The sequence below is a fragment of the Netta rufina genome (genome assembly GCF_964035555.1).
Source record: "Netta rufina genome assembly, chromosome: W".
Lineage (NCBI taxonomy): Eukaryota > Metazoa > Chordata > Aves > Anseriformes > Anatidae > Netta > Netta rufina.
Genome location: NC_140139.1, coordinates 3635368 through 3648867, shown reverse-complemented (window position 1 = coordinate 3648867; position 13500 = coordinate 3635368). Strand labels below are relative to the sequence as shown.

General features: G+C 43.7%; 1 protein-coding gene across 4 annotated transcripts in view; it reads left to right on the top strand.

Annotated features, from left to right (window-relative positions):
- The window catches only part of LOC311220814 (ubiquitin-associated protein 1-like), a 76325-nt gene that overhangs the window by 10933 nt on the left and 51892 nt on the right, over positions 1-13500 (top strand). For 2 of the 4 annotated variants that reach the window (XM_084304425.1, XM_084304427.1), the window contains exon 2: positions 4051-4091. In XM_084304425.1, the coding sequence (XP_084160551.1) occupies positions 4058-4091 (34 nt within the window). In that variant the 5' untranslated portion in view covers positions 4051-4057. Of the gene's footprint in view, positions 1-898; positions 1207-4050; positions 4092-5210; positions 5341-13500 lie in introns of those variants that run through there. The other 2 variants (XM_084304426.1, XM_084304424.1) reach the window with 2 other exon arrangements.

Genomic DNA, 13500 nt, shown 5'->3' with positions numbered 1-13500 from the left:
ACCACTGTGCTTGCAGGCACCCACAAACCCCTCCCTTCGTGCGCGCAGGCACAACCCAGAATAATCCAACAGAAAGAGAAGTCAGGTATTTAAGGCATCTAATGTCTGAAGGAAAACAAAGAATAAATGCAGAGAGGATTCAGGGAATTGTTGAAAATTAAGAAAGAACTAAAAAGTTTTAAAAGAAATATTTTTTTTAAGGAATCAGGAGCCACAAAGTCTGAAGGAAAATGGATACTCCCTGATGGGAGAGAAATGCTGAATAAAGTGATAATGAGGCAAATATTAACTGTTTTACATCAGAAGAGTCATCGGGAGGTGCAAGCAATGTGTGATGTTGTGCTAAGGAAGTATGTCTGTGTAGGAATATACACTTTAGTGAAGCACATATGCAGAGGATGTACCATATGTCAAAAGGTAAATAAAAAGGTCTTCTGTAACCCATCTAGAGGGGGACGGGAGCCGGGGGTTTGACCTTTCCAAAGTATACAGGTAAACTTTACCAAGTTACTTGTTTGTCCTAATTGACCACGTGACAGGATGGGTGTAAGCTTTACTGCAAGGGTTAAAGCAGGCCTTAGAGAGTGAGTGGGATTTTCACACCCCCTGACACCCCTCCCCTTCTGGGAAGGTGGAGCGAATGAACCAGACATTAAAGAAGCAATTAACTAAACTGGTGTTAGAAACCCAACTTCCTTGGGTAAAATGCTTACTCCTACAGGTTCAAACAGCACCAAGAAAGGATATAGGAATTTCACCATATGAGATGCTGTTTGGATTGCCCTATCTGGGCAGAAGGGATGAGATACCACAATTCAAAACAAGAGAGTTTTCTTACGAACTGTATGCTGGGGTTGTCCTCTTCTTTGTCATCTCTCAGGACCTGTGGGTTGTTGGCTCAAACCCCACCTTTGGAATTCCCCATTCACGACCATCACCCAGGAAATCGGGTCCTGATTCGGACCTGGAAAGATTCAACTCCGGCCTGAATGGGAAGGACAATTACTAACCACTGAAACAGCTGTAAGAACTGCGGAAAAAGGTTGGACTCACTATACTCGAGTGAAGGCATCCATCGACGCTAGTACCTGGGAAGCTGTTCCTACAGAAGACTTGTTGGAAGTTGAAATCGAAGAGAAAAATCTCATAATGGACTCTGAGCGGGATAAAAGCTTACAACTGTAAACTAACCTTTTATTTTCACAGGTAACTAACTAGTGTGACTTGTGATTGAGAGAAAGGACAGACCTATAGCGAATTGCAGTGCTCCCAAGGGGGGGTTGTTATAGTAGTAGTGTACATCTTATTCTTTGTATAGATAATTATTTGGAAAACTAAGGGTTAAAAATAATGACAGTGAAAAACTGATTACTAATTTTGTTTTTAGTGATTCTAGGCCTCAGAGAAGGCCTCGGTCAATTGGTAACCTGGAAAAGGCATGACCAGATAATAGCAAAAATGGGATACCCCATCAAAATATGGGTGACTGTGACAGAGGGTTATGTACCACAATCCATCACGTTTGATGCTTGTGAGGTGTTAGCTTGTGGAGATTTAAATGCCCAACGACAATCGAGCAGGGAGAACAAATAACTGGCAGAGACCCAACAGTCAGATTGAGAATAGCTGTATGGAAACAATCCTCTATTGCCATCAGAGAAAGGGAGAAACTCAAGGAGAAAACAGGAGAGAAAACAGGAGGCCCTCTGAAATGTGGCAGTCCAAACATTTGAGATTTAAACAGGGTATGGGGATGTGAATGCCTGGATAGAATGGGTCAAATATACTGTCCAGAATCTCAACCGTAGCTACTGCTATGCTTGTGCCTCGGGATGACCGATTGCCCAGATAGTGCCCTTCCCATGGGGGTGGACCAAAGACTCCCAAGGGATGCGATGTATGATTGCATTGTACCAAGAGAAGACTGCCTGGGGAAATGAGGCCTGTAAGTCTCTTTTTGCTGTTTCTTGCATGATAACATTATCACGGTTCCCCCTGCATTCTCTACAGCTATAGGTAACCATACAGCTTGCCTCTCACGGCAGGGTGTGAGTGCTACCTGGCATCTGGGAGAATTTGCCTTGTGCTACCAAGGACTTGATGGGAAACTGCTCAAGACTAGAGATCCCCAGGGCAGATCTCTGGTAGTACGGTAGAGGGAAGATCTTACGGTCCACCCTACCATCTAATTGGGGAGGCACTTGTGCACTTGTTCAATTAGCTATACCCTTCACCCTGGCATTTGAAAGAGAAACATCACAAATACCCAGAAGAAGTAGAAGAGGCTTAGGAATATCATTTGATGATAGAGTATACATAGATTCTATTGGGGTACCTAGAGGAGTTCGGGATGAACATAAAACCAGAAATGAAATTGCTGCAGGGTTTGAGTCACTGTTCTGGTGGGTAACAATAAATAAAAATGTGGATTGGATTGGATTAATTATTTCTATTATAATCAGCAGAGATTCATTAATTATACCAAGGATGCGATGAGAGGAATCGCTGAACAACTAGATGCCATCAGCAAAATGGCTTGGGAAAAGAGAATAGCATTAGATATGATGCTCGCAGAGGAAGGAGGTGTGTGTGTGATACTGAGCAACCATTGTTGCACTTTTACACCCAACAATACTGTCCCAGATGGCTCAGTAACTAGAGCATTGCAAGGGCTTACCACCCTTGCCAGTGAATTGGCAGAAAAAGTAGGTATATTTACATCCTTGATTGTAGTTGTAGGAGTTTTGACAGCCATTGGTTGCTGCATTATCCCCTGTGTAAGAGGACTAGTACAGTGGTTAACTGAAACCACACTATTGAAACAAATGACCATGGAGCTACCACCTTACTCAGATAAGGTGATAATGAGGAGATAGAAAGCAAAGAAGAAATCTACCAAATTACACCTTAGAGAAGGATTTTGCAAAAATCAACAGTTTATAAAAAAAGAAAAGGGGGGAATTGTGGGAATAGAAATGTTGTTTTTGCAGAGTTACATTGTTTAGAAGGAGGGAATGTGGTACTGAGATATGCTTACAGTGATAAGAAAGCTTAGCAGGTGACCTTGTAAAATGCAGACAACCAGACTCCTTAGGACAATTAGGTGAAAATCACGGTGTCAAGTCAAGTCAGATAAGTGAAGAAACATTACCACTTCAAGCAGTAAAAATGTCAAAAGAAATTTGAAATTTAACAGGCCGGCAACTGAAGGCCATGCATTGTTTGTGAAGCATCAGATAGATTGTGAACCTGGATTACCCACTCAGTGGGGAAACAGGGGAGGGTCCTGCCATCAAAAGGTATATAAACTGTGTTTTGGAACTAGTAGGCGCTCTCTCCTGCTTGTGGGGCGCCTGCCATTGCAATTGCGAATAAATTACTACTTCACTGAGATCCTCGCCTGAGCCTAAGTTATTGGCTACGGAGTGTTTCTCACATAGCCATGTAGGATTTACATTGACTTCTCAAATTAAAAACAAACAAACAAAAAACATACACACAGATGTTGTTGATTAAATTCTGTGGTTGCTGGATGAAGACTCTGGTTAGCATTGTTTCCTTGTGCATATCCAAAAACTTGAGGTCTTCCTACCAGTTACTGTGTACCAGCATTGTGTATTGTTATTGGTGTACTACCCAGCATATCTAGACAAGTGCCATGCTGGCTGTGCATACCCAATATCATAGTATCCCTTTTTAGAGCAACAGGGATTAAACTGAAGAGGATCAGTGTGGTATTTCCAGTGGGAAGGGTTATTAATGCTACGGGAGGCAGGATGTGCTCGGTGAGGCTGGGAAGGAGCAGTCTCGGAGTGCTATAATCTATAGCCTGGCCTTCCTAATCAACCTGGCTGCTTCTTGGCTATTTGGATTGTCAGACTCTGAGCAAAGTTATTTATTCACTCGGTCAGTTCTCGGTGCTATAAAATACGTTTTGCTGTCTAACATAGCAAGTGTCAGCAGCTTGTCCAATACTACAGAGATAAGATTGTAGGCTTATGCAGTGCTATATGTATTAAGTTGCTAAATCAATTTTAAAATGTTTTTCAGGTTCTAAATGGCTTCTAAGAAGTTGGGGTCTGACTCTCATGGTAAGTGGAATTTGATATCCTTGTCCTATCAGTAGGATGAATTTTACTGTTGCTGCTGAGTAATGTCCTGGCCATCAAGGCTAATCTGTTCATCCCCCGACTGGCTTTTTTGTTAGGAATGAAGTGCCTTGGCTTCCTTCTTGCATAGCTGCTTGCTAATGCTGTGCCCATTCTCTAGTTAAACTGAAGTTCAGCATATGACTATCCCCCATTATCCCTGCCCCTCTCTTATGGCCGAATAATACCTCCTGAGAAATCCCCTTCAAAATCAAAGCTGAACTGTAGTTTTGGTGCTCATGTGATGCTCGCTGTAGCAGATGCTAGATCTGCAGCCTCTTACTATGAAAGTAAAGTGAGAAGCTGGATTGCAAGTCAAGCTTTCAATATATCATTGTGATGTTTTTTGCTCAGCAATTAATTTATTCCTAAATTGGACTCATCTGGCTTAGTAGCCTGCAGTTGGGTGAGTGATCTTTCCTACATCTGAGATGTGTAATGTCATGCAGATGATTAGTGTCATAAGAATTTTGCGCTGCAATGTGTGTTTCTTTTAGAAAATGGGGTATCAGATTGAGAGGACTCATTTCCCTGAAGCTCATTTTTTGTATGTGTAACGTAGATTATTAAAATGAGTAATCAATTAAAGCCATGCTGGGTGGTTCAAATGAAATTTCTAAAAATCAGCCTATTAAATAACAGTTAGAAAATCTTTAATTGCTTTGCTTAATGTAGTGGGTTTATGTGGCAAGGTTTTTGTAGCAGGGGGCCATAGGTGTGGCTTCTGTGAGAAGAATCTAGAAGATATTAGCTTATGTTAGATAAGGGCCCTGATGCTGACCAGAGCTGAGCCAATAAGCAATGGTGTTTGCGCCTCTGTGAGAGCATATTTAAGAAAGGGAGAAAAAAACAACAACAAAACACGCTGCTACACAGCAGCTGGGAGAGTGAGAGGAGTGAGGAACAGCCTTGCAGGCACCAAGGTCAATGAAGAAGGCGGGGGAGAGGTGCTCCAGGTGCCGGAGCAGAAGCCTCCGGCGGCCTGTGGTGAGGACCATGGTGAAGCAGGATGTCCCCCTGCAGCCCATGGAGTACCACGGTGGAGCAGGGTTCCATGCTGTAGCCCGTGGAGGAGAGCACGGTGGAGCAGGTGGACCTGCACCGATGGAGGCTGCCACCTGTGGAGGACCCCTGCTGGAGCAGATTCTGGGCGGGAGCTGTGGCCCGTGGAGAGGAGACCACACAAGAGCAGGTGACCTGGCAGGAGCTGTTGCCCGTGGGGGACCCAGGTTGGAGCAGTTTGCTCCTGAGGGATGGACCCCGTGGTACGGACCCATATCTGGAAGTTCTGGAAGAGCTGCTGCCTGTGGGAAGCCCATGCAGGATCAGTTTGGGAAAGACAGCATCCCATGGGAGGAACCCCATGTGGAGTAGGGGAAGAGAGTGACCGAGACAGCTCTTCATCTCCACCACTCTATAGACTGACCATAACCCCCATTCCTCTGTGCTGCTCGCGTGAAGGAGGTGGAAGAGGGCGGATTTGGGGGAAGGTGGTTTTGGTTTCTTTCCTTTGTTCCTCACTTCTCTAGCTTGTTAGTAATAGGCAATAGATCTTACTGTCTCCCTACTCTGAGTCTGTTTTGCCCGTCATGATAACTGTTGAGCGATCCCCCGTCCTTATCTCAAACCCTTGAGCCCTTTGTGTTGTATTTTCTCCTCCTCCTCAAAGAGGAAGGAGGGAGTGAGAGTGGCTGAGGTGGAGCTCAGCCTCCCACCTGAGTAAAACCACCACGTTACCATCGAAACAGTGGCTTGGGTGTTACTTTGTATATGTTGGTTTTGCTTTTTGTATTGAATTTACTGTTAGAAGACATTGTGTATTCAGGTAGTAAGGTCATCTATTTAAAAAAAAAAAAAGGTGAAGGATTCTTTACTTTCTGGGTCAGTTTTCAAGTTTTCCTAGACTAGTACTGTTGTGATTGGGCTGAATGCTATGAGCATCAGTGTTTTTGCTTCAGAAACACTTTTTTATTCTATGAACTGTCCTAAAACAGTTGGTGTCTCAGCACGCTTGATGTTTTTGTAGCAGGATTGTATTCAAGAGAAGGTTATAGCAGTGTATTAGAAAATTAACATACTGGGAAGAAACAAGAAAGTTTTTATTCCTTAGTCTAGGTGCTGAGGTTAAACTGACAGCCGTCAGTTCAGCTCATCTAGTCTGGGTGCACTTAGTTTTTTTACTATCCCAAAAAAAGGGATGTTGCTCTGTAAATACCACAGCATGTGCTCTATGGCTAGTGTGTATTTCAGGCAAACAAGAGGGCTGTGGAAGGGGAGGTGTCTCCTACTTACTGTGTCAATAGGTCTAATAAGACAAGTATTTGCATACTGAGCAATTTGGGCTGTGAGATTGGTGCAAAGAGGTAATCGTGCTTGGCTTGTGTGCTTGGATCATCCCAGTTAGAGCAGGACTTGTAGCAGCGGGACTAACCAGGGCATGGTAGCAGCAGGCTAGCTTGACTCTGAGCGTTTAGGAGGGGATAAGGCTGTCTCTGACCTGGCCATGATGTAAGTATAAGTGCAAAGGCTGCCACAATTGCTACTTCTGCATAAACACACACGGTTGTATCCAAGTTCTCACACTGCCAGCTCAAATACTGTTTGGGTGTTGTGGTGGTGGCTAGCAAGTTGCAGTTTGGATGCTGTGCTGTGTACTGCTTCTCAGTAAGGACCAGTGAAAATACTATTATATTCTGCCTGGAGCGCTCTTTTGTTTTGGTAGTGTAATAAATGTCTCAGTCTTCAAAATAGGACTATAATCAAAGTTTACAATTTATTAAAGGAATAGAGGTAAGCAAACAGCGCTGGGTGCGCCGGGAGTCTCTGCTCCACCAAGACGCACACCAGTTATATCAAGCAGCTGTTTTTTATGCTCCTAGGCTGATACATATTCATTACTACTTCTAAAAAAAAAACCACAGGGTTATTATAATTAGTTTCCGGAATCCAAACCCTCCTACTGGAGCATGCGTATCAGTCTCTGGTGGTCCCTCTGGGGGTCTCTCGTGCTGAAGGCTCATAGTCTTCCTCCCTCTTGTCCTTCTCCTTTGTCCAACTTGGCTGTATGTCAGAGACTTGAGCAACATCCCCTGCAAGCTTTGTCTTTTAGTTGTTCTTCAGCTCTCCCCGTCTCCTTAATCTCCTGGCCAGATATCAGAGACTTGCATAGTGTCCCATGCAATAGTCATAATAGTTAGCAGTTATTCTGAAACTCCCCAGATATCAGAGACTTCAAGGAAAAGCCTACAAATACATTTCCCTTCAAGCTCTCTATTGACACGAATTGCTAAAACATTCCTTTGCAAGATACAAGAACTATATACATTAACCACTCTGTTTTTCTTAGACTTGTGGTTATACAAGGGTATGTAAGACAGAAGGTCACATTCATCATACCATGTTGCCCTAGCACTGTTCCATACTGACACAAATCAGATGAACATATCTCACAATCCCCCATCTCCTTTTTCATGGCATTGATTCGTGTTTTCCTTTCTAATCAAGTTAATACTTGCCGAATTGATGACAATTGATACCAATTCTGGATCTTTATTTGTTTTTATTATCATCAGAGAATGGGTTTTCTCTTTCCCTGGTGCTGGGTCAACAGATACCATAGATATTTGCTTTCCTTGTATAACCGAGTGTATTAGTCTGGTAATACAGGGTATTAAACATGGAATTATTAACAATCCTCCACATATTCCCAATACAACCACCCTTATTTTAGCAAACCAATAACCACCCATAAACCCCCCTCCATAATCCTCTTAGATCGATTCCATTCCAAATTTGAACTGGGACATGTGCAATTTTCTTCATTTCCTTTACAAGTTCATTTACAGCATTTCTTTCTGTTGTGGTTTAACCCAGTGGGCAGCTAAACAACACACGGCCACTCGCTCACCTCCCCCCCTCCTCCTCTGGGATGGGAGAGAGAAATGGGAAAGTGAAGCCTGTGAGTTGAGATAAAGACAAGAAAATATTAATAACAATAATAATAATGACAATAATTATGATAATAGTACTTCTAGTAATAATGTGTACGAAACAAGTGATGCACAATGCGATTGCTCACCACCTGCTGTCTGATACCCAGCCTAACCCCGAGCAGTCCGGCCCTCCTCCCAGCTCTTGCACCCCCAGCCTGGCCACTGGCAGGACAGAGTGAGAAGCTGAAACATCCTTGGCTCGCTGTAAGCACTGCTCGGCAACAATTAGAACATCAGCATATTATCAGCACTCTTCTCATCCTAAGCCAGAACATAGCATTCTACCAGCTACTAGGAAGAAACACCCTTATCATCAATCTTTAAACAGCAATTACTAAAGTTAATTTTTCCACAGACTTCTCCTTCTTGTGCTAGTAAATAATCCAAAGCTAGGCGATTTTGATACAAAGCAGTTCCTGGAAAACGAATCACAATTTTATATGGGTTTAAAAAAAGAGGTTCTTATGTTATTTTCTCGGGACAACCCGACCTTAGTGTGGGAGAAGTCCGGTCGAGGCCCTCTCACTCGGCAGTCAATACCCATAGGGGTTGCCTCCCTCGGTAGACCATACACACCTCAGTGGAGGGTCCTGCCCCGGTCTTGCCTTCTCCCTTTCCTCCCTTCAGGGTTGTCCCTTTTATTTGGCATCCTTAATTCATGCAGAGTCTCGTTGCCAGAATATTAGTTCTTCTTTAGCTTGAGTTTCAGAAGCGGACTCAACCCTCCAGGTTTCGGTAGTTACTGGTCCTTTTATTCTGGATGCGTGGGTCCAACCCTTTTCTGCGGTTCTCACAGCTGTTTCAGTAGTAAGTAAAGCAAGGTACAGTCCCTCCCATTGGGGGTTCAATGATTCTTCCCTCCAGGTTTATTTATTAAGATCTTGTCTCCTGGTTGTGTCTTATGAATAGCAAATCCTAAAGATGGTGTTTGAGCCATCATTCCAGTTTCTCTTAGCTCTTGTAATCTCCTTCCAATAGTAATTATATATTTCTGGATGCTACGATCCTCAACTACATTGTTCCCTAGAGGCATCCCTTGAGAATAAGGCATAGCATATAACATTTCATATGGTGATGTGGGAATAGAAATGTTGTTTTTGCAGAGTTACATTGTTTAGAAGGAATGTGGTACTGAGATATGCTTACAGTGATAAGAAAGTTTAGCAGGCAACCTTGTAAAATGCAGACAATCAGACTCCTTAGGACAATTAGGTGAAAATCACGGTGTCAAGTCAAGTCAGATAAGTGAAGAAACATTACCACTTCAAGCAGTAAAAATGTCAAAAGAAATTTGAAATTTAACAGGCCGGCGACTGAAGGCCATGCATTGTTTGTGAAGCATCAGATAGATTGTGAATCTGGATTACCCACTCAGTGGGGAAACAGGGGAGGGTCCTGCCATCAAAAGGTATATAAACTGTGTTTTGGAACTAGTAGATGCGCTCTCTCCTGCTTGTGGGGCGCCCGCCATTGCAATCGCGAATAAATTACTACTTCACTGTGATCCTCGCCTGAGCCTAAGTTATTGGCTACGGAGTGTTTCTCACAATTTGGGGGCTCGTCCGGGATCCAGTCACCTACTGGGGAGCCCCACCGCCGCAGCAGCAGGAAGGCATGCCCCGCTGATTTCAGCGGTCCTGTGCATCGACGGTGGCGGTTCTGCGGAAAGCTGACAGAGGGCCCGAGACTGGTTAAAGAGGCAGGATCCATGAAGTAGTGGGGAAAGGAAGAAGGTAGGCACTCCGGGTTTTTAAGAATCGATCCGGTAACTCTGTGCACAGACCAAGGTAAGAAATATTAAGTATTGCCTTGGGGGTCGGGTGATCTGGTGTATGGTAAGCCCTTGCACGGGGAAGTGCTGGCACTACACCAGGGGAATCTGGTGTACGGTAATCCTTGCACGGGGAAGTGCTTGGAAGTACACCAGGGAATCTGGTAAACTCAGGTGTGCGGTAACGCTGGCACGGGGAAGTGCTTGGCGGTACACCCCCATCTTTCAGTAGGTTGGTGTGTGGTACACTGCAGAAGGGAAAATTCTGTAGCACATACTGGCGAGGGTTAGGAAAGATGGGAAGTACGAGTTCCAGGGAATCTGGTAAACTCATAGGTGTGCGGTAACGCTGGCACGGGGAAGTGCTTGGCGGTACACCCCCATTTTTCAGTACGTTGGTGTGTGGTACACTGCAGAAGGGAAATTTCTGTAGCACATACTGGCGAGGGTTAGGAAAAATGGGAAAATATGAGTTCCAGGGGACAGGGAGATATCCCTGGGGGAGTGCCTACTAATAGTTCTTCCTGAAAAATGATAAGAAATTGGAAACATAATCCCAAAATTAGAGGGATTGTAAAAGAAAAGTAATTAAAAAAAAAAAAAAAAAGGTTAAACATTGTGTATCAGTCTGGACAAAAGAATCAATTAAGGAAACAGCAGTATTTTGGCCAAAATACGGGTCTGATGAAAATTCAGGCTTTAAATTTATGTGTAAACAATAAGATTCCTTTTTCAGAGAAGGAGCCAAGTTATGCTCCCTATAATCTTAATATTGAACTGGTGGCAGCAGCAGTCACTCCGGGAAGGGAGACAGGGACTGTAATTAACACTGTCCCTAAAGAAGGATCGTACTCTAGGCTCTGGCAAGAATTAGAACAAGGTAGAAGATATGTTGAGAATTTTGCCTTCCCTGATACTAACAGTACTAACACTAACTGTGTATCCTCTTAGGTGAACTACCCCCTCCTCCTTACCAGCAGAGAGGTTAGGACTTTTAAGAAGGAGAGGAAGTCTTTATTCAAGGACCCCAACAGCCTAGCTGAACAATTAGACCAGTTCCTACGACCTGATTTATACTCTTGGGGGAGGGAATTATGTCTATAAGTATGTTGTTTACAGGGAAAGAAATGGGAATGATCAGGAGGAGAGCTGCTATACAAGAATGGGAAAGAGCTCATCCTCCAGGACCAGGGGTAATACTGGCAGGGCAGAAATACCCACTTGCCAATCCTGGCTGGAATAATAATAGTGTGCAACACAGAAATCATATGAGAGACTTGGGGTTAGAATGAGAAAGTACTTGGGGATGAGACCTGAGGACCCAGTATCCCAAGGGCTCTTGAAAGTTCATTGTGTGATTAAAGCCTGGCAAAATACGCAGAAAATGCTTCAGAAGGTGGGGGAATGTAGTGAACAGTCACTGGGGGACCCTCCTGCGGGAGGCCCTGGAGGGGTGTGTCTGGAGGGGAGATAAGAAGGGAAAAAAAAAAAAAAAAAAAAAAAAAAGATCGAAACTAATGGTATTGACAGTGCAGCGGGTAGTGAGGCAGAGGGTTGGAGAAAGATGAAGAAAATCTTCAGGGGGAGTCAGGGCCAGGATGGAAAGAAGAGAGATGAAGGAATGGCAGGCAAAGAGGGCAGCCTGTATTGTGGCCCGAGTCCTAGCAGAGACAGGCTTTGATGTTTTAAGTGTGGCCAGGCTGGCCACTTCGAATGGGAATATCTGGAGTGGAAGAAGGAGGAAAGAAGGAAAATGGGATGAAATATGCTATATTGATATGTTGTTTCAGTATCTTGGAGGGAAAAGGTATGGAATTAAGTTGGACCCTGACTGAGCCTTTGGTGCTGGTATTAGAAAAGTACAGGCTGGAAAAAGATAAAGGAAGTGTTAAAAGAGTTGCTGAAGGTGTTAAAGGTGTGGCATGTAATATTTAACAGAGCTGTTTGAAGTTGAATGAGCAGGGAAAGAGGATGTAGGCATTATCTAAGTAACAGTCTCGAAGTTATGGTATATTTGCATATTTGCTGTGGTGTTTGGTCAGTTTCCCAAGCATCGGGGAGGGGGGAACAGCCTGCTCCACCAGGGGCCTCTCCAGCGGCCGCAGGGGGGTTTCGGCTCCAGCGCCTGGAGCGCCTCCTCCCCCTCCTTCTGCACTGACTTTGGTGTCTGCGGGGGGGTTTCTCGCTCTCCCAACTGCTGTTGAGCAGCAGGTTTTTGTTTGTTTCTTTGTTTGTTTTCGTGGATGTGTTCTCACAGAGGCACGGACTGTATTGCTCATGGCTTGGCTCTGGGCAGCAGTGGGCCCCTTAGGGCCAGATGAAATTGTCCCTTATCTGCCACGGGGAGGCTTCCGGCTTTTTTTCTCACGGGGGCTGCCACTGCAGTTTCCCACCCCCCTACTCACAGCCCCCGAACCTTGCCATCAAACCCAATACGCTGGGGAACAGCTAGGTCATTACTGACCTGTAAAGTATCAGGGATTAAATTAACTAATGAAACCCTAAAAAGTGATGGGGCTGGGATAACAGTGCCACTTTGGGGGGGATACCAAGCTGAGACTAGGGGAAAAAATGATCACTGGGTAATTATTGTATGTACCCAAGGCAAGGACTAATTTGTTGGGAAGGGATTTGATGATTAAATTGGGCATTCAAATAGTAAATTGTTAGACTGGAATAACAGTGTTATTAATGGAGTGCTCTCTGGCCCTGAGAGCAAACATACATGTATATTCACCTCTGACTGGAAAGACCCTGAAATGGGGGCGGAAGCAACAATATAGGTGGACAATTTTACCTCAGGGGTTTACAGGGACACCTATCTATTTGGGTAAGATCTAAAAAAAAAAAAAAAAAAAAAAAAAAAGAGATTTTGGAGCAATTACAACCTCCCAAGGAGGTATTAATGTTAACAAATATGTGGATCGTTTTCTATTGTCAGGACAGGAGAAAAGAGTTGTGAAGGAAGCTACTAACAAGCTATTCAACTTTCTGGGAAAGCAGGGCTTGGGAGTATTAATAAATAAATAAATAAATAAATTACAATATGGAGAAAGAGAAGTCAGGTATTTAAGGCATCTAATGTCTGAAGGAAAACAGAATAAATGCAGAGAGGATTCAGGGAATTGTTGAAAATTAAGAAAGAACTAAAAAGTTTTAAAATAAAGATTTTTTTAAGGAATCAGGAGCCATGAAGTCTGAAGGAAAATGGATATTCCCTGATGGGAGAGAAATGCTGAATAAAGTGATAATGAGGCAAATATTAACTGTTTTACATCAGAAGAGTCATTAGGAGGTGCAAGCAATGTGTGATGTTGTGCTAAGAAAGTATGTCTGTGTAGGAACATACACTTTAGTGAAGCACATATGTAGAGGATGTACCATATGTCATAAGGTAAATAAAAAGGTCTTCTGTAACCCATCTAGAGGGGGACGGGAGCCGGGGGTTTGACCTTTCCAAAGTATACAAGTAAACTTTACTGAGTTACTTGTTTGTCCTAATTGACCACGTGACTAGATGGGTGTAAGCTTTACTGCAAGGGTTAAAGCAGGCCTTAGAGATTGAGTGGGATTTTCACAGCCCCTGGCA